This window comes from Chelmon rostratus, chromosome 22, assembly GCF_017976325.1.
Source record: "Chelmon rostratus isolate fCheRos1 chromosome 22, fCheRos1.pri, whole genome shotgun sequence".
Taxonomy (NCBI): Eukaryota; Metazoa; Chordata; class Actinopteri; order Chaetodontiformes; family Chaetodontidae; genus Chelmon; species Chelmon rostratus.
This window is the reverse complement of record NC_055679.1, coordinates 10,370,779-10,398,762: the sequence shown is the minus strand read 5'-3', so window position 1 is coordinate 10,398,762 and position 27,984 is coordinate 10,370,779. Positions and strand designations below refer to the sequence as shown.

At 42.3% G+C, this 27,984-nt stretch overlaps 1 protein-coding gene across 1 annotated transcript; it reads right to left on the bottom strand.

Annotated features, from left to right (window-relative positions):
- Positions 1 to 3,159: 3,159 nt before the first annotated feature.
- Positions 3,160 to 27,008, bottom strand: waslb (WASP like actin nucleation promoting factor b). Its single transcript, XM_041964033.1, has 11 exons — positions 26,608 to 27,008; positions 18,791 to 18,925; positions 18,479 to 18,565; positions 17,738 to 17,834; positions 15,865 to 15,888; positions 11,855 to 12,038; positions 10,637 to 10,679; positions 9,129 to 9,282; positions 7,379 to 7,920; positions 7,186 to 7,294; positions 3,160 to 6,061 (listed from the first exon to the last, which is right to left on the bottom strand). The coding sequence occupies exons 1-11, from the start codon at positions 26,710 to 26,712 to the stop codon at positions 6,000 to 6,002; spliced, it is 1,542 nt and encodes a 513-aa protein (XP_041819967.1). The 5' UTR covers positions 26,713 to 27,008; the 3' UTR covers positions 3,160 to 5,999.
- Between the last annotated feature and the right edge of the window lie 976 nt (positions 27,009 to 27,984).

Below are 27,984 nucleotides of genomic sequence, written 5' to 3'. Positions count from 1 at the left end.
ACAGCCGCTGTTTTTTTTTATCAGTGAGTCAGCTCACCGGTCAAGCACCACTGATGCATTTTCCCACTCCGACACACTCACAATACACCCACTCCAGTCAGCACGTATTAGGCTTTTGCGCACTTTGCTTGAACAATGCACAAAGCATGACAAGTGAAGGGAAAGAATAGACACTCACCACTAAGTACCACTGACACCACTTTAAACGCAAGATCAAATCAAAAAGCTGTGGGCTGCTTAAAAGCTGCACTAGCCAGACAATGCAGCTTTTGAAAGAATAACAATAACACAATAACTCCTAATTTGGTCTGGTATGACCAATATTTTAGGATGGCTACTGTCAGCAAATGTTAGCAAACTTATTTGTAACTGACTTCACTGAGTCAGTTTGCTGACTTTATGACTCTTGTATCCCACGACTGTCACTTAGTTTGGCTTTTAGTGAGAGAACAGCCCTCTTTCATACATCCTCTAAAGCTGGCCTTTGTAATTCTTGCCAAACAGCTGCCACGATGTTCCACAAGTGACAAATATGTGATAATGCTAATGCTTACACTGTTACAGTAAAGCAAGTAGAGAGCATTACATTAGCCACCAGAGGCTACTGGTTTTCTTTTTGTGTGTATATTTCCTCACTTTAAATAACCCATCAAACAGAGAGAGAGAGAGGTGACAGGATGGGAGGGAGAGACCAAGAGCATGTGAGAGGGGGTTGACAGATGAGAGAGTGAAAGCAAGAGACTGAGGGATGTGAGCTATTCGTACTGGTCATCCTAATCCTGGTCCTGCATTTGTTTATGTGTATTGGAAGAGTTCCCTGACTCCTAGATCCACAGCTCAGCTGTTCAAAGACACGGTCAGGGCCTGAGGGGTGGCAGCAGCAACAACAACAACAAATACAAATACAACCACAAGCTAAATGATGGCAAACCATTTCCCAGTGTATATCAGAAGTTTTTAGATGCATTCCCTGAAACTGACAATTAAATCGCACCAGATTGGCACTCAAAACCTGACAAGTTTTTTCGTTATGTTGCATTGCAGCGCAACTGAAAACACAGATTATTATGCAAGCTCGCATGGTGACGTGCTCATTTGCATGTGTGAAGTTTTGACATTCCAGACCAGAGGCTTGACTGCTGATCTGAAACCATTTTAACAAAGGGAGCTACCAAATTCAAATAATCACTTTTATGATTGCTGTGCTTCAGCGTTTCTTAAATGCAGTCTTGTTTTGTTGTTAATTCAGAAATCTTAGATGCTGGAGCTTCCTCTCAGTACTTGAATGCAGCAACTCCGGGACGTCTCAGAATAATTCTTCCTTTCAGCTACAATGACATGCATGCATTCATTAATCTAAAAACTACAATGGTATGTGTAGGAAAATGGCTGGTCGGACTGTAGAGTACATTTATAAGATGGTATATAGCATAAAAGTATTAGAAGGAAATCCAATCTTATGCTAGACTTTGGATTAAGCTCCTATGCAGGGTACACTACTCCATCTCCTCAATGTCCTTCCCAAGCACAGCAGCTCAATATGCACAAAGCATTCCTTATGCTAAGTTTCCTTAGAGTAAAACTTCCTCTATTCAAGCACAGACACTTTGTCATATCTGTCAAACTGCCGATATGGAGACGCTTCCATAAAAATCATCCATATAATGTGGTGACTATCTGCCTGTAAATGGGGTCTCTGCACTCAGGGTGGTCGCTGCATTATCCCCCAATTCAAGATTATTTTCAGGATAGACAGGGGTTTTCATGCACCACAGTGAACCTTGAAGCATGAGTTTGAATGTATTTCATTTAACACTGAGCTACAGAATCTCCTTCAAGCTTCTCAGTCACAACATCAAGGCCCTTTGACCTTTGCATTCCTTTCCAGTGTGTGCATGCAGTGTTGATTTACAAATTAAAACTATTCCACTGTACTTATCGTAAACTGTTTTATGCAAATCTAGCATCAAACGCATTAAACGACAATTTCACAAACAATTTACCCATTATTCTACTTTTGATCCTCTACTTAGCTAAGGTCAGGCTATTGGGCATCTGACTACATGGTAATAGCAACAAAATCATCTGGTAATGCTTGAGTTTTTAAATATGTGCATCATTATTCATGCTATCTAGAGCCACTTTTGTATTAACTCTAAAAAAGTCCAAAGGAAGACATTTTTTATCAGCCAAAATTAAACACTGAGTGTATGAACAGAGTCAAAAGACAAATAGTTGCTCCTATAAATGCTTTCGTTCTTGTGCATGTGTTGGTCGGGGTCTTTATGGAAGCTGCCGCAGTGGTGGAAAGTGCCATACCTGCTTTAATCCCTCTCCTAAGCACTGCAGCAGAGAGAACTGATACAGGGTCAGCGTGGTGTCAGCTGATGTGCACATCAACTAAAAATAAATGGCATGGAATTGTTAGGTCATTATTGTGTTGGTCACACTTGATCACAGGGTCAGCTCTTGCAGTGATTTCTAAAAAGGGTGGTTGAAAGCGCAATTTTTACTTCATCACTTTTGGCTTTTTTTTCCACAGGGGATAGTCACTGGAGGCATCTTGTTGCGTCTTTTCTAACAGTATTACTTTATTATATCATATATTATAATCTTAGAGTATTTTTAAGATCGCACATAAAATGATTTTAAGAAACCCTGGTGCAGAACTTAGTCTACATAACCACATTAACCACATACAAATAACAGGACAGGGTTAATGGATGGACTAATGAGACAAACTGGAACTATTTCTGTATCTCTCACATATAAAGATCCACTTTTATAGCTGTATGTTGCTATTAATAGATACACATGAGGGAGGTCTGCACTTATCCAAAGAAACTTGAATCCCTCTTTCACTAGCTGCACTTGTGCCACATCCCTCACTCTCCAAGCCTTCATTTCTACCTGCTCAGGGCTCAGGGGGTGAAATGGTAGCAGCAAAGGCAGTGATAATCCTCAGCTCAGCTGTTAACAGATCTGTCCATTGCAGGTGCCTGTAGCCATCACTCCACACACACACAGACATATTCAAATTACATTACTACATTACTACTTGACAGACATGATTGAGCTCTTTTGCAGAGAGTCTGTGTGCATAAAATTTGTAACTTGAATTAATATTCATGATAAAAAGTTTAGACGTCAACCCCTAAATACAGAAATAAAGGAAATCAAGTTTATTTCCAAAATGACACAGTTTTGTAAAGAAACATCAATTTAAACAGGCTTAGAAGGGAAAAGAAGCCCAAATGCCAAAGTATGTAAATATCAACTTTTTATTGGAGTGTACAATGTAAGAGTTCATGATTTGTCAAGCCTCACTGATAAGGCTTGGCGTCCATAACATCTTATTAACCGAGTTACCTACAGAAGCTAACATCAGCGAAAACATGGCAAGGATTTCCCAAAAAGTATCTTTATATTTGACAAAAGAGGTAATTTCTTACATCAAACAAGTGGCAATTTGTCTCTCAAAGACAAAGTTTAAAGAGGACACCAATGCGCCTCTATTGCGAGCAGCAAAAAAACAAAAACAAAAGTTTTAAATAAGCTTCACATCTTTGTGTTATTTTTGAAGGATATTTGTTACATTGTGGTTAAGACGTTTCTGTATTAGCGCTCCTAAAACCCACAACGTATTTGCATGCTACTTGTTAGCATGTGCATAATTAGCATCCCTCGTTAAGTAATGCTACTATAAATGCTAAATTCTTAGTCCTAGCCACTGAGCACTAGGCAGCTAATTAGCTTGCCAGGTAAGAAAATGCCGTTACAAGATATTCTTTATTTAAAGGAAAAGGCTTTTTAATTAGGCTTTGCAAACCCGAAAGCGCAGGTAACTCTCCCGAAATTTGCTATAATGATTCAGCAACTATTGTGGAGCCAACATGGCCACTGTAGAGAAAACCCAGAAGGCCAAGCTTCATGTGTACAGGAACAATAGGCTAGCAGATAGCAGCTGATTTAAAGAAAGACTACGACGCCTGGAAGTCGAAATAACATTCTTCCTTTTGCAAATGAAAAGTTGATTTCATTAGCAGTGAAATATGCGCTTACTTAGTTCAATACGCACAGGGGTTTTGCTGTTACAGCCTTTTTTGGTCTTGTACGACCAGTTAGCATATGCTAGCCAATGTTAGCAAAGTGCAGACAGATGTTGCTTTATGACATACGATTTTTCTCCATTTGCATTAGTGTTATAGTAGGTGCTAGCTTTTAGCATTTTTCCTTAACGGTCACTTTTGGCAGCAGTAGCTGCTGTTTTGTACGCTACAAGAAAAAGAGAGAAACACATCTACCCTGGCTGGTTAGCAAGCAACGCTAAAGTACAGTCTCCACATTAGGGCTAACTTTTTGTTTCTTTTGAGCCAGACTGTATGGGTTTACCACACTGGGAAGTCTTTGCCACTGCAGCTGACCGTTATTAAAAATTAAGAGACAGAGTTTGAGCATCCTCTGTGACAAACCCACCTTTAAATAAACACATCAGGAATTACTGGGAAATATTATTCAGCCTGGATAAAACACATGTTGACATCCAACTGTTTGGTCTTTGTAGGGAATAATTGGCCACTGTTCTTTTTAATAAGCAATTCTTATATTACACCTCATGATTGAATAGTTAGTCAAGAAAATATTGATACTTGTTTGAATAATGCCATGAATCTAGTGTTTCTCTCTATACTGTGTCAGCACTTAGTGTCTACAACAGGAGGAACACTACTTTAGCCCCACCGTTTCTGTACAGTAACTTCGCATATGGACCCATTATAAGCATCAGGTGTGTAGAACTAAAATGTCTTTATTCCTCAAGCTTTACAATGAATGACCTGACTCCAACAAACAGGCATTTACTGTATTAATACTCCGCTTGCTACTGTAAAAAAAAAAAAAAGAGAGAGAAAGATAAAAAGAAAACACAATTTGAACTGAATCTGCAGTATAACGGTGACAATTTTAAAAAAATAACTAAAATTCACAATAGATAGCCAGCCATGATGCTGTGGGCTACCTCTGCGCGCATACTGTGCTGTTTGTAGTGTGGTGGGTTAACGGCTAAAAATGCTTAATGTCCAAGTGTATTCTGCCTCATTACTTAAAGCATATGTATGTTCAATAATGATACAGACCTGAAAATGTCCTGTATTCATGCAGCGAGTCTCCTCTTTCAATCTGTGCAAAAATATAACAAGACTCAAACTCTGGAGCAAATTTACAGTCGACAACAAATGAAGCTAAATATTCCAAAAAGAGCATTTTCCTTTTTTCTTCTTTGTTTTAAGAAAATATGAGTGCTAAACTAGGATCATTTGAATAAGTAAAAATAAACTAGAGAGCAATAGGGTATGAAAATAGTTCAATTTTTTTTCCTCCTCACGAACAATGACGACACAACCGATGAAGGATTTGTGGAAACTCATTTCGTAAGCCCTCCCCCTTCAATCACTGACCAAAAGAAACAACAAAAAAACATTCAACTCCAAGGTTCAAGAGACAACTTGATGTAAAATTGCACATGTCAGTCTGGGGAGTGGGAACACGGGAGAGTGGCAGGGAGGGAACATGTGTGATGGGATGCAGCAGATATGAAGGATGGCTGAGTGACAGATGGAGGTGATGGACATCAAAGAGTTGGGGAACGTGGGAGGAGGAGAAAGAGATGCATAGAGATGGAAAAAGACGCACATAGTTAAAATGAGACATGTGACATATTCCTATCAAGAGACAGAGATGGAGCCGACAGAGACAGACGTGACGGAGTTAAGGAGACATCTAAGATATGAGAATGACAAACATTTACAGATTAAATGAGGTATTGCACAGATTAATAGAAAAAGCATAAAGGCAACAAAAATATACAGCAAATTGATAGAACATTTACATTTATAATTTTGAAATTAAAGATCTCATTTTAGAAAGACGAGAACAATTTTAGTGTCAGAATCATCCAGGGGGAGGGGGAGGGGAGGAAAAAAACAAAAAACAAAATATCGCTAGTCGTCCCATTCATCTTCGTCTTCAAAGTCCTCATCGTCGTCGTCGTCATCATCCTCCTCTGTGGAAGAGAAGAGGACGTTCACATTAAGTCTACTGAAACAGCTGAGATCATGTTCGTACAGGCAATTAAATAATGAACATTTCCAAAGTTCTTCCTTTTCAAGAAAACATGAGTTTTTGTTGCAACATGAGCTTCATAAACATCCTATATTTGTATATTTTTTCTCTGTTGAAGAATAAAACCTCACGTTTTGAATCAATTTTAAGAACTGCTTTCTTGCAGGGAAGAAAAGTTTCCTCCACTGAGGCTTAAAATGGAAAAAAAAGATTCACAAGGTTGTTCGAGACTGGTGAGGAAGTGAAAGTAAAAGTCTTCATTTATATTGTGGTGACAGAGTGTCATCTGACATTAAGTAAATGACGCAAAGTCTGAGTGACTGGTGTCAAGCTACTGCTGTTTTTTTTTTTTTTTAACTTCTCAAAGCACTCCAGTACCCAGGACCCACTTGGCTGAACTGTGAAAATAAACCACTTGCACAAAATCCTCTCATAGCTTCCTCTTGCTCAGTCACCGAACCTGTCGCAAGGTTTCAGTTCTCACAATAGTTTTCTAGAGCTTACGGTGCAGTGTAGGGAAAAAAGTGCTTTAAGTCACTTGAAATTTGGGTTTGATATCACATGAATTACTGTGACTGCCACCTGCAGGCGGAAGGACACTCTTACTGGACGTTCAGCTTTAAAATAATCAGTGTTAATGGGTTGGTGGGGGCATGTTGTTTCATATAAAGGTAAGACAATAAAATATGATGCAGAAAGGCCACAGATCCACCAGTTTGCAGGCTTATCAGAAGCCAAATAGCTGCACAGTAGTTTTTTTTATTTGGAATGAGCATTTACACATATTTGACTGATAAATGCAGCACCTTGCCAGATGATGTTGCATTGCAGAGCGGCATAAGCTAAGCCTTGTTTAACTTTGTCGATGGGCAACCCTGCATTGTTTTCTGCCACACCCCTCTGCATCAGCACTTGTAACTGCACTGTAAGTTGCTTTGGACAAAAGCTTTGGACAAAAGCTAAATGAATGTAAGGTAATGTTGAGTGTGGTACTAACAACAACACGTAAAAATTCCAGTGGAAAGGTAATACTGTAAGCCAGCTGAGCAGATTGCTAGTTTGTACCTGAAGAGTGAATAGCCTTGCTCCGCTTCTGCATCACCTCCATCAGGGCCCCGACGATACCTGCTGAGGGGGCCGGGGTGGAAGGGGTTGAATCGATGTTGTCATCCCTCTGTAAAGAATAAGAGGCCACAGTTACAGCACAGCATGTAGATGGGGGATGTGATGGGGAGGTGTGTGGTGAATGACTGCTGACCGATTTCAGTTGGATTCCTTGTCGGATCTGGTCCAGAAGTGCGTCTCTGCCGGTGCTGGACACCGGCCTCTCCTTCTGCTCCACCTTCTTCAGCTGGGTGCCTTCTCTGATCTGACTCAGCAGCGCCGACTTCCCAGATGAGGGCAGACCGCTGTCCCCTCCGTTAGCTTCCGTGGGCAGCGGGGGAGCAGGGGGTGGTGGGCCAGGAGGCGGGGGAGGAGGAGGGGGAGGAGGTGGTCCGCCGGCACTGGATGGCATTGAAGATGAGGGGGGAGGAGGCGGCGGGGGAGGCGCCACAGGAATTGAGGCATGGGCCGGTGGAGGGGGAGGCGGGAGGGAGCCTCGGCTGGGCGGGGGAGGCGGTGGAGCGGACATGCCTGGTCTGGATGGAGGGGGAGGAGGGGGCGCAGAGATGGGAGCTCTGGAGGGGGGAGGCGGTGGCGGGGCACCTCGCCCCCTGGCAGGAGGAGGGGGAGGAGGGGCTGAGCCGTGGTGTGGGGGTGGGGGTGGAGGGCCGCCTCTGGATGGAGGGGGTGGAGGAGCTGGAAAGATAAAACGAGAGTTGTTAAATAAAAAATAGTTGTGATCATGTTTGCGCATCGTTCAGAGTCACACTGCAGCCTTGAAGCCTTTTCTACAAACTACTTTCATGATGGGACGGCTGGAAGATCTGGATTTCACAGCATATCTTTAAAAAATGCTCAGTTTTCCAATTCTCACCTGTATCAATGCATCACGCAGTCATATAAAGAGGCTACTGCTGGCAGCCTTCTCGCAAGTAACCAGCAAACAGTATGACGAAATACTGGTTTACATTTTTTCCCCGTGTTGAAGATTTGATGCTTAAACTAAGTTCTAAAAGAGAAGCTGAAAATCAGAATACAGATTTGGAAAACCCGTTGCAAACTTGAAAGAAGGAGGTATTTAGAAACATCCCACTGCTTTGGTCTGACTGCTAGTTAGAGAGGAATAAACGCAAATGCATAGTTGTTACAATATGGTGGACCAGAGCTAGAGTTTACAAGTTTGGCGAACATAGAAGTTAAAAAGCAAAAAAGAATAATCAAAAATGTAGTATTCAATTCAAAAATGCATGTCAGTTTCCCACTTCTGCTAGTATAAATGCATCATGCAGTTACATTAACAAGCCACTGGGGGCAGCCATTTTGCATGTAACTGATGTTAATCTTGTTATTGAAAACTGTGGCAGAACATATGCATAGTTTTTACAGCATGGTGGACAACATCATCATGAAAAAAAAAACATTGCACCATCATAATGACAGACGTCTAACACGGTGAAGCAACCTTGTGTAGGAGTCCTGTGTTATTAATGCCTCCAGCTGTAGTCATAATGCTGCAGAGTCAGCTAATGCTAGAACATCCAACTCAAGTACAAACAACACAGCAAAAACACTGAATTGACGTCAGTCAGTGAAGAAACTGCACACACTATAACTGAATTCTCAGGTTACATCACAGTCCAATTGACATGCACAGTCATGAGCTGTCACAGCAGGTCATGCATAGAAACCTACCGCACCACCTGGGCGGACCTGGGGATACAACCACCAGACTAGTTAAGATTGTCTTAAATTGGCAATCACCCTTTAAAATGTATTCCACAAGATCAGTGTGCAGCAAGAACATGTGCATAGACCACATTTAACAACAGTCTCACTGAGCATTTTCTATATCGTGGTGCCAAAGCTCTCATACTGTGTGTATTCCAACAGTGAACCTGCCTTACCTTGTCTCCGTAGCTCATTTTTGACAGCTTCCACGCCTCCTTTCTTCTCAATGAAGTCGTAGATGACCTTAGACGTCTCCTTGTCCTTCAGCTGAGCCTCTGAGATGCCACACAAATCAAACAGGTTCTTCAGCTCTGGGTCCAAGTTATTCAACTGGAGACAGGAAACAGGAAGATGAGACATGTGTCTGTTTAAACAGTCAAGGATTGAATGAATCTTAATTCCTGACCTGGATTTTTTTCAACTGGTGTCTACCTCAGTGAAAAACTCAAATCATTATCAGCCGATTCGTGATCATTATGGTCTTCTTAATTCAAAACAAGATCAGCCTCCTTGCCACAGTGACTAAGACCTACTGGCTACAACAGAGAGGCTTTGCTCTCGTATCTGCTCATGTGCGAGCACATTCCTGCACATGCATGATCTTGTGCTCAATATGTTAGGATCTGTGATGTGATTTCACCAGTTTAAATCTGCAGTTATGAGCTTTGCAGCTCAGTAACACATTATGTGACTGACATGTTAAGTGTTGATTTAGGATTAAAAAGGGACATTTGAAAAAGCAGGATTACCCAGTTTGACAGCGGCTTTTGAAAATCTATTCAACTGGTTCATTCAGGGAAATAGCAAGTGTGAGACTTTGTTATCACTCTGCTTTGTGAGGCTACGCCTCTAAGATATCTCAAAATGAGACCACAATGTCAGCCATTATGCTGCCACCTGCTGGTGGTGGGGTAACACTACCAGGCTGCCACCCAGGAGAAAAATGGTCCTTATTAACCCAGATTTCAATACAAGTTAGAGGACAGCTTTTATTTGTAATGCGAGGTCCTCCTTCAGCTGCTTCTGCTTCTCATATGGTGTTTTGTTGTTATAGTGTTTTGGGGATGGATCACTTCAAAGGTGGGATCTCTACAAAGAACTTCCTCTACAGAATGTATGGAGTGTAAGGATCGGAAAGCTGGTAAGACTCTAAGATATATATCCCTCACTCATTTGTGAATCCAGTCATTTGTGCTCCAGTTTTAAGCCTGAGGATTTGCGAGGTGAGCAAGCTTTGTTCATCTGACGTCACCCATTCAAATCAATCTAAGTCCTTGAAAGCATTAAACTTATGAAACCAAATCATCTGAATTTCATCTTTTTTCATCTACGAACAGAATCCTCTGACCTGCATGATCTCATACTCATCATCCAGCATCCAGAATAATTACTGATGACGCTTTTTTTTGGGAGTGAGTCCATGGATTATGCAGATGCAGGTTGATTCCCTTCCCTCCAAAATCTCCTTGTGTAACCCTCCTGATGACTTGGCCGCGCAGCTCGGCTTAATATTTTGAAGCTGATATTAAATTTGAAAAATCTGTCTGGAAGAGGGATGTTTGACTGACAAACAGATAACGTAGGGGCCAAGTTTGAAGAATATCTAGAGGTTAAATACTCCCAACAAGTGCAGAGACACGCATACAAATATATGCACGCACATACATTCTTGTGTTGCACTTACATCAAAGCCTGTGTTTGGATCCCATCCTACATGTCCAATGTGCCTGTGGGAGAAGAGCGAGAGCATGTGAGATCACATCAAAGTCGAACAAAAGAGAGAAGAGAGGTTGATTAAACCGCTGTAAAATCTATAATGACCCCTGCTGTTTTAACACAGCCGGCCCATCGGTAACATGCAGTAACTCATTAAAGACTACGAGAGCTGCCACTGACCATTCATGAAAGCACAGCACAGATTTTCCTGCACTTACCAATCAGGCTGTATAGGATTGGATTCTGAATAAAGACAGCCTGATTAATTCCTTGCCTGGATTCACCAGCACTTATATGGACAAGGGGGACATAAGACTCTGTGCCAATATGTATATAGCTCAAAGACCTACAGACATGTGATGTTGTGCTGTGTCTCCATCTACATGAAATCACATTAGGATAGATAATCACACTGGCTGGCAGTATAATAGTTTTGTTAAAGTGACATTCAAGACCATTGATTTTTAAGACGTAGCTCCACATACAGGCAGAATGTCCTCAAAGTCTGCAGGATCACTAACAATATCAGAACCCATTGGCTACTGTCTGACAATGATTTAGCTTCTGGGTAAAGGACCAATGTTTCAGGGCTACTGCTGTAAGACTTCTCTTCCATGCACTGGTCATTGATTACCATCCGATTAGCAACATGAGACGCAAAGATGACATTTTGGCTAATCTCTATCAACAGATATCTGCATATGAATGCATATAATTAAATAAAGATAATAAAAAAGATAAATCACTCAGTTAAGAAATTGGATAATTGCATCAGTCAATGCAATCCGCCTCTTTTGCTCTCCATTGGACTATTTACCTGCATGCAACCAAAGCCTGCTCAAACGTGATTGGTCAATACTACTCTGACTAAAAATGGAAACCAGAACACTTCCTTGCCTCCAGATTCTGCATTCACATGCAGCTCTTTATAGAGATTACTGTGCATGTGTTTTAGAGTCATAACCCGTTATGCAACATGGTATGACATATCAAACAGTACAGGAATCAAAAAAACAAACAAAGTTGTGTGCTAAGTTTGGTGAAGACTGGATAAAGTTTGACGGACAAATGGTGACAAAGTGTTCAGGTGTAAAGGGGAGCAGGAGTTCAAAGATCTCTACTTGAGGACGACGGTGTTTAGCCACCACCTGAACTGAACCCCACCCTGCCAGCGCCCGTGACTCACTGGAAGTTGCTCGGCGTGCCGATGTCCGCCTTGGTCAACCGCTTCTTCTTCCCCTTGCTCTTTTTCTCCCTCTTGGGGAAGGAGGAGTGCACAATGTTGTTCACCTGAGAGTTGTTATGGTAACGCTGAACGTTGCTGATCTCTGGGTTTTTGATGTCGACTGTAGCCATGGGCAACGTCGGGCCTGAAAAATGGCAGAGACAATGAAGTTATGGTTTAAATAACACAGCACGTGGAATCCACTACATCTCAGGGAGTATGAAAACTTTTTAAACTTTGAATAATTTGCCTTTGTGACATTAAAAAGGGCAGCAAATGACATATCTGGCATAACTGTGGCAACACTCACATCTTAGAATGACCTTGAGCCCAAACTGAAATTCAAGCATGGGGCTTGTCAGGGCCAGCAGTGCTCCTTCAATTATGTAATCCATTATTTAATGGCTATTACAGACTCGGTTTGGCACAGAGAGGTTTATTTGGGTTTGTGGCTGTGAAAACGGCTTAAAATATGTGGGAACTAAATGAGAGGACTGGTTAAGACTGAAAACTGACACTAAACCACACATCCAACCAACGAAGCTTACAGTGTCTTTGAGACGTAGAGCTTTGAATCAGTTTTAAACTTGTTCTGTCGGTTTGGTGACAAATGAACCACATTCATTCTCAGCTCCTATTCATTCAATTTATTCAAGTGAACTCACTTTTGCAGATGATGCAGGTCTCAATCATTCATCCAATCAAACTGTCAGCTGTGTAAATGGCTATTCTGTCATTGACTTGACCTCTATTTAAGCAGGAAAGCCTCACTGAGATGTTAATCTCAAACTACAACAGCTACAGCATTAAATGGACAACATTCCACTTTTTGTGTTTACACAACAATGCAAAGAATAAAACTCAATTCAAAATTGAATTAACTGGACCCAGGTGACCCATACATACCCACATGTCATCTCACATGGTAGTGTGAACTGCCAACAAGCAGTCACACTGAGCGGACACACAGTAACAGTGACTCCAGCAAACACATGCAGCCAAACAACATGGAATTCAATTAAGAATGAGGGGTCAGTTTCATCGCCATTACTCTGCCAAGCGCCTCAGCTGAAACACATACCTTTAACACTCTCACTACAGGGACTTTTGGGAGTTTTGCTGGGCAAAGGCGAGGCTGAACGACTGCGTCGCCGTCTCACTCTGTCCCAAATGCACCCGCCATCTCTTGGCCCACAGGTGGTCATGCTGACATCGAGGAGCATTTTGCCGACCAACTTATGAGCTCGCTCTTTGGAGCAAATGGAGAGCCGAGCGGTCGGGTCGGAGGCGGACGGGTAAAGTTCATCCTGCGGGAGCACCAGGCAGTGTAAAGAGGATAGGCAGCTTCCTGGGCCCAAACCTCCACCTCCCACTGCTCCTCCTCCTCCACTGCCCTCACAATTTAGTTCCTCAGAGGGAGCGGACAGGAAGGTGGTGCAAAACATCATCCTAGTAGCTGACAGAGCATGAGCTCTGGTGGAGACACGAAGGAGGATCGTGACAGATTATCTTTCTCAGTCAAGAAAGAAATCTAGGATTGAAGACTTCCCAAAAGGGACAACTTCCTCCTTAACCCGACTTTGTAATCAGATGAAAAACACTTGCACCTGCTGTCTTGTTTCAGAAATGATTCTGGTCTTCTTAGGTAAAAGGTTTCTCACTCACTGAAACCTGAAAGCCAAGACGATCCCAAAGGTTTCCAAAGCACAGAAAATAAGCCAACTTGTGACGGACTTGGTGCAAAAGTCTCCATTTACTGAATGAGTATCCTCATTAGACATCTGGTGGAGTTTACACGCATACTGTCTGAGCTGTGAAGGCAGACATCCAGCAATGCCATCAGAAGGGGAAAGAGCCAGCCAACGCTTAGCCAGCCAAAGTTTATTCGTCCTCTTGCATTCCTTCCATCACAGCAACAGTTTTCTTCTATGCAAATTGTTCACCAAATTTCCGTTTCCCTGCTTTATCTGTGTGTTGGAGCGCTGCATATTTTCTATCTATTTTGCAATCATCTTCTATTCCCCCGACTTTCCATCTCAGCAGGGTGCACTGTTAGATTATCATGCTCGGATTGGCTTGCCATGATCGTTTCCCCACCCACCTCCGTTACCGTCTCCGCCCTCTCTCTGCAAAACACACAAATGCACCTAATCCCAGCAAATCAGTCTGGATTTAGAGCTGGATTTACATAACCATTAAAACCCATCCATGCATAATCCCACGTTAATCTCGGTGGTTTCTAAAGCATGATGAGTCTGCGGGGTGAGAGAAAACGCGAGAAAGGCTGAGAAACAGAGAGAAAAGACGAAAATTAAGACATTAAAAGAAGGAGCAGAGGGCAGATGGGGACAAATGATGAGAAGGGCAGAGCTGGAAAGGGCAGCAGGAGAGAGAGAGGGCGGAACAGAAGGAAAGCAAGAAGCAGAGTGCAGATGACGCACAGCGACAGAGCTAAAACGTGGGAATGGGAAGTGAGAGTGAGACAGATGGAGACGCAGAGAAGACGTTCCTGAGGGAGGATGAGGATAACTTCCTTTGGAAATCGACCAACTCACACACAAGATGCACTTATTCAGACACTGAAACCATCCAAGGAACAAACTGGCATAAACATTTATGCATGACAGCATAATGGGCACAAGGAAATGGAACAAAAGTCAACCATCAGCCCAAAATGGTTCAGAAGGTGGTTTAGGTGCGTCGTGTATGACCATATATGGTGTCCTTCCACACGTGACCAAGAGCAACGCATCCACAGGCCCAATGCCGTTAAGCAGCTCTGAATACGAGCAGCAGCTAAAAGTGTAAATGTGTCATCTGTGTGGTAATGACCTCTGCACGGCTGCACGCTCACACACACACACTCAGATATATTAATAAGCCAGCTGGGTCAAATCTTGCTGTCTGTCAGTCCAAAACTGGTTCCCTCCCGTGTAAAATGAGGCTGTGTGCCTTCCGGTGTATGTCCAAAAACAAATGGTGCATATCCACAACTCTGTTTAGTCATCAGGCCACTGTGAGTGAGGGTCAGGCCACGGAGGGCAAGGACAGGTCAGGACTCCACTACAGGGCAGTGTAATATTATGTTAGGCTGTACGTAATTCTACTGTAAAGACATTGTGATGCTTTCTTGTCCTCAAGTTCCCTACACAATTCTATTCATTCTGACCTACTGCAGGCCAAAATTATACACAACAAAAACAATTGTTTCTTAGCGGTTCCCAATACTGTGTTAATGGACCTGTAAGCGACATGTATATGAAGCTTGTTAGTGCCTACAACTAGACAACTTGGCAGAAACACATTGCAGAAAAAAGTACAGTAAAGTGGAGGATGGGAAGCAGAACAAACACTAGCGGTGTTCCTTTTCCAAGCTAAATTGGATTTTACACTATGTATTCCATATAACTTAGTTATAAGTAGAAAAATCTGATTTTCACTCATTTATATCAATTGTTTTCTTTAGCTGCTCCTGGAGCTTTTTCACCACCATCTATAATTAATGTCCTTTCTGCATTGCATTGTGGAACAGTAGAGTACATCAACAGCACACTCAAAAAAATCAAATGTTTTTAACATGCATACTCAAAACCTGCTTAGAATTGGTATGTTGTAAGGAAATGGGACACAGCTCATGTCTTACTGAATAAACTGAATACATAGTTTGTTGACAGCTGTTGATTTAGTTGACAATAGGTACAACGTAACAAATCTTTATGTAATCAAACTTTCTGGTCTTCAAGTAACTCTTCATGTATGCCAGATTGTTCCTAAATGCAAGATGAAATACTAGATATGCTACATAGTTTCCACAAAGTTGCTGCCAAGTAACACAGAAATCTGAATGATCCTGAAACTGTTCCATCCACCTGACATACCAAACACATACCAGACACAGGTCTGATTGTGCTTTTACACGTCTCTTCTGCTTATTTCTGACGTTATCAGCATGAAAACAGTGGAGCACATACCATTTGGAGGGTCGCGTCTCTTCTCTGTGAACACACAGACAAATGAAATCATTATAATCCTGCGCTGAGGTGTTGGGCTGTGTTAGTGAGAAGCGAACACGAGTGCGTCAGAGCGCAGACGAACAAAGACAAGAGAGTTTATTGGCTTTAAAGAGCAGGGCTCGGCGGGATTGTGCAGCAGGATGCACAGAATGGAAAGGTGTTTGGAAAGAATGTCAAGCAAAGTGTTTTGTTAGCGTGTTTAGGAGACGTAAATCTGACGCTCTTTTACACACACACACACACACACACAGTTAATATGTCCATACATAAATTGCAAAGGCCTGCAGACGACAATACACCTCTCTCTTTCTCTCTCTCTACAGTACTACAAAGAATATAAACAATAATACATTAACAACCCTGACAGACACACACACACACTTCAAAATACTGATGGCTGAAGGTCAAACAGAGCCTTGTAGATAAGATTAGGCAACCAAACAGAGGACTGAAGGGGAAGAGATGAAAGAAGGATCCATCTGAAGGGTCAGGAAATGACCCGCAGAAGAGGAAGCAGGAAGACGGACGGTCTTAATCAAGCAAGTAAGGAGAAAAGTAAAAGCTTGAGTGGCAATAATAAGTTTAAGGATGCATCCGAATGGTTTCGCGCAATGTGTTTTGAATTTGACCCTCAGTCTTTGAGGCTGTTCGGACAAACACAAACATTCACAGCTCATTTCCTCAGATAGATAAGATAGAAGTTATAATGCACAACAGCGTTTTGTGAAAATGCCTTCCAGGTCTGCAGTCTTGTTGGTGCTGGATGAAAGCCGTATAAATGTGAAACTACTACTTTAACAAAAATACATTTCTTGGGTGCTGTTTCTATATTATTTATTTAACATTTTAAGGGCTTGAAATGGCAATAAACATCCACATCCCACACATAGAATGTTCAATCCATGACAACTCTGGACATATTACGCCCATTAGGGGTAAAGTCCTTCTCACAGCTGATAGTTCATTTCTTTTCTGTGGTGCCCCCCTTGGACCAGTCAGCATATTTGTTCAAACGCCTGAGCGCACTGTGGTGATGCATCTGTGAGATTTTGCTGAAAACTCTGGTGTCAAATAAATATTTGAAACCAAACTGATTCAGAGTCCTCTTCCACTTGACTGCAAGCAGTTTCTGTGACGGTGACAGGTTTTCTTGCGGCACCAAAACTGAGCAAATTTTGTATCAATATCTATGAATAGTGAACAGACAGACTGGATTATTATATGATCTGTCATTGCATTGCAGCACTGTTAAATCTGTTTACTTTTGGGATTTGACTGTACATGTCCTCTGAGCATCTAAATGATGAGTGTGCAGACTGTAAGATGGAAACGGTTGTGTGTCAAAGGAACATGATCAGAAGAAGAAGATTGGATGATATAGTAAACAGACCCAGGCAAAAAAAAAAAAAAAAAAAAAACCCAATCTTAACCATTTTCAATACATGACACTACAGCAACAGCTGGAGTAGTTTGCTGCATGAAAGCATCAGTCTAATGCCTCTGAATTAATTTTTTTCATGTAATGAATTTTTTTTTTTTGCCCAGTTCTGTGTGGTGGAACACTGTAAAAAATGACAAGTTTAGACATTAATTTGATCTTGTGCTCAGAGAAGTCAAGCCAAGTCAGGTGAAACTTGTTATGACACCTTTTAAAGTAAAGACAGGATGACTGCTTGTTACTACATTCATTATTTTTTAACAGAGGATGGATTATTTTGAACACAAGATCAAAATCTGTTAAACATGTCATTTTTTTCTGTGAGTTAGATCAGTAGGTGGGTTTGCTGGTAGGTCAGCAGCAGCAGCAGCAGCAGCGGCAGTGAGTTGGTACCAGTTTTCCTCGTTCTTCTCCCCAGTAGGTCTCCCACGTGACCACGGAAACGCTTCGTCTCCTCCTCGTTGGCAAAGTTCAGACCCACTTGACATGTCTGTAAACACACACAAAACACAACAGAAATTCAGTACTCAATACAAATGCATTTGTACAGAGCCAAATAGCTACCTAACCACCTCATTTTCATGGCTGAATTTCCAGACCTGTTTCCAACCTTATCACCACAATCACTCCCACATACCTCACGGTCTGCTGGAGTCTGAGCCACTGTGCCTACCAGCTAAAATGTTTGCTCCACGACTAACGCCGTTTTGTCGCATCAAGTGCTCTGGATGTGACATAGAGGTAAGATGTCTACAAACAATGTTGCTTTACATGATGGGAGCACAAACCTGGAAGGTTGGATTTCTGGATTTAATTTTTGAAGAGGAGGAAATGTCTTCAAGGCTGAGGCTAAATGTTGTCAATTGAGTTTTAATTCTAATATTAGGTTCCTTTGATGAGATTACAACCCTTTTTCCATGACTCAAATGTAATAAGCAATGAAAGTGTCATTGATTGCATGAGAGGGAGAAGCTGGAGTTATCTCTTCCTCTCTCCTCCCTCCCCAGCTCCATCTCCATGAATAAGAGAAAGTTACCAACAAACAAAAATGAAGATGAAAAGAACTCATCTGCCACCAAAGTTAGGTGCTGATGCAGAATACAGAGGATCAGAAACAAAAAGAGGGAAACTCACATCTCCAGCAAATGTCATGAAGTATGGTCTGGGGAGGTAGACGCTGAAGTTGTTGTACAGCTCCTGTTCAAATGTCATCTTACCTTCCTGTGGAAAGACACAAACAGCGGGCTGAATGAAAGACGTGAATTGGGTATCAGAGTAAGAGAAAGGTTAATGCCAAAGGCCATCCCACAGATTCCACTATAAAACTATATCATCATGAATATCAAACAGTGGTTTGACCACCACTGGTGAGCACCATCATCTGCCAGCTCCTTCACTCATTAACCACAATGATGCACGGTGCAGAGCCACTTTCTATTTGCTTACCCTGATGTCAAAGACCCTGATGAAATAGGATCGTTGGGGGTTGTCTTTGACCAGACAGGCCACACCGCAGCATCTCTTGTTCCAGCTGGAGTTCCTGTCTGCTGTGAACACTTGGACCACTGCTGAAGACAATGTCTGGAGACAGAGAGAGAAGAAAGAGTCACAATTATCCTGTGTGGCTTAAGGCATCATATATCAAGGCTGCTTTTTTTTTGTAACCGTGTAAATGTGTCTCACAGGGGTTTTAAACCAGCCTGTCTGTGTTTAACTACTTCACAGGAGATGTCTCCTACTTTAGTGAAAAGCCCATCCTAAATGTTTGTGTTCACCAGAGGCTTCAAGTTTCCATATCACACTTGTAAGCTGAATATCGGACAGCAAACTGGCTTCCAAAATATTTTTGGTGTCACAATTCATGTTTGCAGGCTGACCGCTTTTATATAGGATTTTCAGTCAGCACAGAGAAACTTTCCACCTCCAGCAGATGAACGTGAAAACAGCCTTCTCGTGTCAAACTCACTGCACATGCACCATTCTGCACAGTGAAGCTAAACAAAAAGAAAAACATATTTATGAATGGAGGCTGGCTTTAAGGGTGTGCCAGATGGTAAAATGGCTCTTGGAAGAGTGCATGCTATCCACATCTGGCAAAATTGTGATATATCGTACATCTTTTCGGACAAAGCATGCCTTATAAATCAATCACGCGGTCTATCATCGGCTGGTCTGTGGGCAGAAAATCAGTTTGGTCATGACATAACTGTCTGGCAGAAACTGGATTCATTGTGCACCTAACAACTTTCCTGCCATGACAAATGAGAGCTGCTGCAACATGTTGCGTGCTGCAGGCACGCTGAGGTATGCAAGGATAAGAGGAAAGAATGAAGGGCGATCAATAAAAAGGTGCAGTTTCATGGTATTGTTAAAACTGGATGCTGACACAGAGCTATAAAAAAAAATAGTTTCAGAACAAGAATGGTGAAATCCTTGCCTTGCCCTGACCTGAATGTCAAAGAAAATCTGTGGAATGATCTAAATACAGCTGTTCTCCAACTGACCTGAGTGAGCTTGAGTCAGTTTTTGTCATTATATGTGTTTGACGGACAGCATTAAAGTGTAATGACATAACCACACTGAGTGACAGGGTGATAGCGACTCTGTGGGGGTCAAGTTGATATGCCCTGCAGTTGGCAGGAAAGAGTCCATCAATGTCAATGAAGTTGCATAAACACTGTCACTTCTTACCCAGGTCATTTCTGTCTTTGTGTTGATTTTCTTAGGCAGAGTCCATGTGTACACTGGTATTTTTGAAATGTGGCCTTTTCTATACATTTTAGCCTCTCATCCACAGGTTCTGTTTGCAGTGTTGATGTGTAGATGCAGAAAATGGAGTTTTAGGCTTGTGCCTTCAAAGTGTGCACCGTTACCTCCCTTGTTTGACGTCAGCGTGCACGCTGTTATCTCCTGTGTTTACATGAGGCGTTTTAGCGCAATGGCTAAAATAGTGCAGGTGCTAACCTTGCTAACAGGACTTTTTCCATGTTACACATAAATAAACACTGAGGAACAGAGGCGTCAGAATGCACTATGGAGTTCACTGCTACATAATCCAGCTGGACGAAACCCAGTTGGACCTCTAGTTGCCGGAATTTTTCAGACAAGCCCCATATCACCTTTTAGTTAAAGGTTTAGTTCGTTAAAGGGAGTTAAAGGCTGTCAGTCTGGAAATAACAGTGTAATGACATTCACAACACTCACACTGGAACACACCTGTAGCGCGCACACACACAGACCATCTATGATCATAAGGCCAGATCAGACTCCCAGAGGTTTTACAGGTTGCTGCAGGGATTTTCTCACACTGAGGGGTCTAGGGCTCACAGTCATTACCACACAGATGAAAGCAAGAGCACCCACATGGGAAATGCCTGGTGATCTCTGGGGCCTTTTCAACTCAGTATTTCCAGGAATTACTGCACACTTCAAGACAACATTCTGGCCTTGTATTGTCCTTTGTAGTTTGTTGTTGGATGAATCTGATGTTTAAATTAGGCTGAAGCAGAGGCAGAAAAGGAAAATTAAAAATCATCTTGTTCATTTGAAGACTGCTTGAAAAATCGACAAAATCACTGTAGGTTGAACGGTATGAGAATTCTTGCCTATTGGCCTAATATTGATACTAGCAACAACCAGTTTTTGCGACAGAATGAATGAATACTGCACACAGCTTGTAGCAGTCACAAGGCCAGCTAGCAAACCTCAACACAATAACCTCCACACCGATAGTTCCTGGAACATCTGAAAGTATTATCTTAAGAGCAGGTACTTCCTGAGTGAAAGAACAATGATCCAGGAACAAGAACTGAAACTACGTTCCTGCGGTCAAAATGCAGGTGACGTTCCAAAAGTTCTACAAAGGTTCCAGGAAAACTTCCTTCTGTTCAAAAGGGCAGCTTCTTTACATCTGATTCCTACGATCTGACTCCCCAAAACACTTGATGCAAAGCTATCCTTGTGGGTTGTTCAAACTAAATGGTGTTAGCTGTCTGTTTTCAAAAGGTAGAGCCACTGCTGCAGACTGGCTGCAACACAGCTCTTCATGTGGGAAGATGGGTTTTGCTAAATGGCTTCTGGGCTTTAAGGGAATGGCTGAAAGGCTAGTCTTAGCGGCTAAGGTAGCAACATCACACGACTAACACAACTGAAACTGCACACAACACGGTCTGTGAAGCAGAGTATAACGTCACAGTATGAATGACACCGCAGAATTTAAGTAAAAGAATGAATGAACTGAACTGTTTTTGTTTTGTTTTGTGTCCACCTCCAGCATTAACAGACTTTAAAACCATGATGTCAGTAAGGCAATTTGTCTTCCAGCACTGCGTGTGCAAGATATTTTTATTCATGTTTATACAAACATTCAGTCTCTTGGCAGATTTACAGCTCTTGATTGTTTGGATTTGGATTAGAAATAAAAAAGAACAAAAGAATAACATGAGTTCTGCTTCTCTGTAATGGTGACTGTAATGGCGTCCAGGCTCTGAGGGCCTGGGGTTTCATCTACCCATGGAGCGCTGATTGCTCCTGACGGGGCCACGGGCTGCAGGAAGTGGAGCTCTGTCTGTGGCGTCATCATAACCCGACAAAAAAAAAAAAAAAAAACCCTTATACACATGAATAAATTCTCTCGCTTGTATGCACTTTCTCTTGAACAGTTTCTGTCTTTCTGCCACAAGCATGAAGCTTATCACCTGTCCAGCCCACAGACTGCACAGTCGCAACAAGGAGACTACAAAGCACCACACACAATTCTTAAAGATTTCATCAATATCATGCTGAGCCACATCAATGTACCTTAACCCTTCTGTATTTTAAGGCCTTTTTTTGGCTTAAGCAGTCATCTTAACTGTAGTTTACATGCACAGGAAGACGTCAAAAATATTTTCTTGTGACAACAAAAACAAAAAATATCCGAGATTCAATGTTTCCGATATTTGGATGTTATGTTTTTGATTCCCCTGAAAGTAATGGTGGGAGATAGGGTTAGCTCGTCCACCTCCGTGTGATCTAAAGATTAGCAAGCACACAAATCAGACATGTGACCAAAATGCAATGTAAGGTAGCGACGCAGGCCGGTTGCGTGAGAGTGGTATCACATCAGCCATCTTTATATAAGACGGCTAACTCACTACTTTAGTTTCTGACTGTGAATCATTAACTGTTTGCCTAAGGAGTGGCAGCTGTGTCTAAAGTGATAAAGTTGCAATCAGACAGACGTGTTCACACTCAACATTTAGTAAAAGCAGGACGAAGAAGTCTTATTCTGATTCAATTAAAAAGAGTCAGGACATTAGGTTATATTTGCTCTACTCATTTTCTGAGAATCTAACTATGGGCCAAGATGTTCCATATTGGCACAAATTAGGCACCATTACACCTCTTCACAAGATTTGCAGAGAGGAAGCGAGTGAAAGGTGGCAAAAAGATGAAAAGGAACAGAAGACAGGATAGGTGGCTGCGGCAGGAAGGCAGAAGAGGGAGAAAAGGAGTGTAGAAATGAGGGAAGTCATGAACAGTACGAGACAAGCATTGGATGAGGAGACATGAAACAGGCTTAAAGACGGGCTGAAGGAACATGAGAAATATGACTAACAGGAGCGGAGGACATGAAAGGGGTAAGGTGAGACAAAAAAAAGGAGAAAGGAAGTCATGTTCCACTTCTCCAGCACAAATCACCAGAGGAGGCCGACCACGGGACTTCCTGTAGGATGGGACTGCTGATCAGGCATTCTGATCGTGCAGACACACACACACACTCACTCGCACACATGCACACACACACACACACACAGTGTGAATTGGACCCCTTCCACCTTTTGCCCAGTCAGACAGTGTTGCTGATGGTGAAAACAGCAGAAGGAATACCAATGAGTAAATCCAATGACTGAGACCACTGTGTGTATACCTGCATGCATCTCTTTCTTTATGCATGTGTGTGGCTGCATTATTTAGACATGCCGAACGCAGGTTAAAACACTTGCATGCAATTCCTAACATCTGCAAACATGAATTCATGGAATTTGTCTTATAACTCTTAAATGTCATGTTTATTCTGAATGTGTGTTTGTTTGCAAAATAGCGCTACCTGCCACACTGTCATCAGTTGGCATCTGATATCACAAGTCAACAACAATGTCTCTCAGAATAATGACAAACATAACAAGAAAAATAATCAATTAATTTCTAAATGATTTGAATGAAGACTTGTCTCACCATTGGAATGCTATTGTTTTTTGGCAATAGACAGCCTCTGTCCTAGCAACAGGCAAATAATAACAGCCAAAGAATAAAAAACATGCGTGGGCAATTTTATTTCTGTTATTAAATTAACAACACTAAAGGCAACTCCTGAAGCAATGCTGCACAAAAAAAGTTGTCCTTTGAGTCACTGTTGGACAAAAAAAATCTTGCTTCATACTGCCAAGACTGCTAGCAGAGCTCTGCTGCTCTCAAAGACTTAGCTAGTATGAAACAAGCTTGAATAAATCAAGTCTAATTCAGGAGCCAACTAAGGGCTGTGCATCTTAAAAAGAAGACAGAACAAAGACATAAAGTAAAGGTGACTCTGTGATTCTTACATTTTCTACATAATAAGTACATCACATAATGCACAGTCGCTCAGTCAGCCACTAAATCACTTGTGGGCATTCTAATTAGATTGGTCAGGAAGACACACAATGTCTGTCTCTTCCAATCTCCCACAGTCTCTCACTCTCTCTCACACACACACAGCCTGTCTCACAGCTCTCTCTGCATGCAAAGACGTGTATAGACACACAACAACGAAGGACTGCGAGGAATGTTCTCGATTTCATGTCTCTGTCACATGCTGGGTGACCGAATTGCCTGAATGCCGAAGGAACGTCGTCACTGGATCAAACAGGTCACATAGGTGTAGAAAGGCACGCATCAGGAACCTGTGTGTTCACGTACAGGAGGAGGTAGGACATCCCACCATGTGACCGCACACAGGCCTGAAACACTGTCATGGGACAGGAAATGTTGCCTTTCCAAAGCAAACATACAAACAGGGCGCTTCATGCACCGAGAACATGACTGGGTCACAAAATGAGATGAGCTCTACTGACATATGAAGCAAGAGCCATTTCTCTGTCACTCAAGCACTCCACCTTCACTGCACACAATTAAAGGAAACTATGATCAGTATGGGGAAGTAACCTGAGAGCAGGCTCTGTGAAAGTCTACACTGCGCAAGAGCAGGGCAGATTTGTACGCTTTTGTCTCACCTGCTTGTTAAATGCACCTTCTCTCAGACTGACCCACATTTATAAAGCAAATCTGGTTTGGCTACGCCAAACACAGTTGAACTTTAATCCATTAATCTGACACCTTGACTTCAAAACATGTCTTATCTTTAAAGGCTATCAACAGCAGGTGCCGAAGCCACATTCTTTCTGGCTGATATCACTGGGTGACAGAGTTTCTTCTGACCAACTACAGTCAGGAGAATCATTTGACTGTGTTGCAAAGAGGAAATTGAGAGGGTGTGCTGGGTCGTGATACACACACACCTTGTTGAGGAAACAGGCTGATTTAGCGACAACCCTGATTGCTGAGAGTAAAATCACCAAACTTTACAGTGACCTAAAAAAAGGTGGTGGTGACGGACATCACATTTATGGACTGCGACATTCATTAAGCGAGATATAGAGCTACAATCATCGTGCCTGCTGCCACGAGATATTTCTAACAACACTCTAAAGACAACCACTTTAGGGCAGCAACTAATGGTTATTTTCACTGTTGATTAATCTGTTGATTATTTTCTTGATTAATTGATTAGTTGTTTGGACTACACAGTGTCAGAAAATTGTGAAAAATTTTAATCAGTGTTTCCAAAAGCACGTCCTTAAAATATCTTGTATTGGCCACAACCCATAGACCAAAGATTATGACTTCTTTTTTTAAAAACCGCTCAAACCGATTCATCAATTATCACAATGTTGTTTAATTCAATAGCTGACAACTAATCAAGAGCACGTTAAGAGTACGGATATTTATGTGCGCTACCATATTAAGTTTATGTGCGGTCTTATTTTCTGTCCAATGCCCTGTTTCATTTGATATGATAGCCATAACTAGCCACAAGCTTCTTGCTCGCAATATTTGACTGTGGTGAGCCACAGTTAAAATTAAAGCCACTTTAGCAGGCAAACATCCTTCAGTCTGAAGCTGTTTTAATATTAGTTTTACCTGCGGAAATGGTTTAAACGGCTGATTAAAATTCAGCTGTACCAGCCAGCGGGGATGGTTGACTTATGAGGGGGGAGAAACCTGTCCTGCAAGGTCATGAAGAGGGAAGAAAAACAAATATATAGAAGAAATACAAGAATAAGCCATATTGTCTAATGGTGTTGATGCAGCTGCAAATGTCTTCAGTTTAAATGTGGCTACAGTCTGATGGGTATGGGGCTAGCTGCAGACACAGTGCACAAGGAGGACACATAAAAATGAGTCAGCTGAATGCTAAACGCGTTACGTAATTTCAGACTATCACAATATTGAGTCGTGACATTGCACTCGCGATCTGGACTGCAGTCACACTGGCACAGCAGGATACTCCCACCGCCTTCTTGTCCGGTTTTGTGACTTGACTGAGTCTTGCATTAGGAGGACTTTTGGCTAGTCAGCGCTGCTGCCCTCAGCCAAGTCTGCTCGGCACATTCTTCTCGGTGGACACACTTCCCGAAAACAACCAAGGTTCAGCTATGTTATGTAATGCCAGTGCAGAAATCATCGCTTTGCCCTGCTTTCTGCTGATGGCTTTAGCAGCTCCCAAACCCCGACGGTTAACTCCTCTCTGCCAGTGCTAGGCTTAGCGCGTTGGGGCTCGGTGACAGCGGAATTTCGGGATTTCCTGGATGATTTCAGGTGTGTCACGGCTTTAAGTTAAAGGCGTACCCGCGGAGGCCCGAGGCTCGAATGAAACTTGCTGTTGCCCAAATGTCACCCTCCCGAACGGGACACGGTCACTCGCCCCCCAGCCCTGCCTCCCGTCGCCTCTGCTGTCAAAACAAACCGACCTCTTCAGTTAGAAGTCTCAAATGTTTACCGGGGAAAACACACACGTTACCCCCGAAATCACAACACGAAACTAGGCCACAAACAAACCGTTTACATACACCTCATCGCTAGCTTCACCTCCCGTCTCGAGACAGGAAACGCGGTGCAAGTTAGCTGTATTAGCTTTTTTCCTTAGCCCGCTATCACACAACAATTTGATGGGAAAAACTTACGATGCATTTCCTGCCAAGGTGGTTGAAAAGGCTTTCATTTTCTTGCGGTGTCAGTAGTATGGACCCGACGTTTGTTTGCCGCCGTTGCAGCGGATGTCCACTCATTATTGGTGATCAATTTATAAAGTATGCACCGACTATAACTCGTTAGAGGAGATCCAAAAAGATACATAAACAATCCCTCGGTCATCCGTGGCCTTCCTCCGACCCCCTCACACCGGCTCGGTTTATCCCGGGGGTCCGAAAGACTGCAGAGCCACGAAATATACGCCGTTCAGGAATGCAGTGCGACGTCCCGCTCCTCTTTAAAATAAGGTCAAAACTGCAGCGGCTGGGCGAAGACGGAAAACGGTAAAAACTTTCCTGGGAAGTCCGGCCGCCAGAGCCCAGAGTCACTTCCATCCAACATGGCAGTGTCAGGACGAGTCCAATATCTGGGAATGGGGTCCACGCGTTTCCCAACTGTGTCCCACATAATCACCAAAAGAAAATATCGACACGACAAACTTGAAAATGTTTACAATCAAGGAATTTTAATATGTTAGTAAATTGTGGTAAAAGCCAGATGAGGTATTTCTGTTGTGTAAAATGAACATTCTCTGCACACTCTCCGTGGAGATGGTTTGGTCCCGTCCGCCCGTGGCTTTTATGACAGGAATGTGTGCGAGTGCAGAATGGGGAGGAGATAAAATAAGGTGCAAGTTGGGAAGATACTAGCATATAATACTTCTTGTGAGAAGAAGTATTGACCCGAGAATTAACGGAAAGATAAGGCTCGACTTTAAATGAACGCTTGGAAGAAGTTCATAAAAGAATTATGGATATCTTAATTTCAGGTCATGGTTCAGCTGTTATCTGGGCCCGATGACTTCAAACATAATAAACTGGGACATGAAATGATTGCACACCCCCCCCCCCCCCCGCTTCTGGGGTGGCACACAGGTCTCTCCCATTCATTGCGATAAATTATATATAAAATAAAATGAAGTAGGATTAAGAATGCTCCAATTACTATACATAGCCTCAGGGATAAGACATATGCTTCAAAGTATGCATTTCAGTGTTCCTCCAGGATCCAAAATGAAACACCCCAATTGCTCTTGATGCACAATGGAGTGTTAAAGTATTACAAACCACAGGCTTTTCACAGTTAACGTATAATTGTTAATAATAATAACGGATATAACAGTGTGCAACAATTAAACAGACATATTTAGACGCTTTTGTAAATAGCCTTGAACGAAGGCAGCATACATGGCTCATACTTATTTTGATAATGTGCCCACGGGTGTTTTTGTAGTCCTCTGCAACATGCTCAGCCAGGCTGATAAATGGGGCTTGTTTGCAGGGTTGCAGTCTTTGAGAAGCCATACAAAG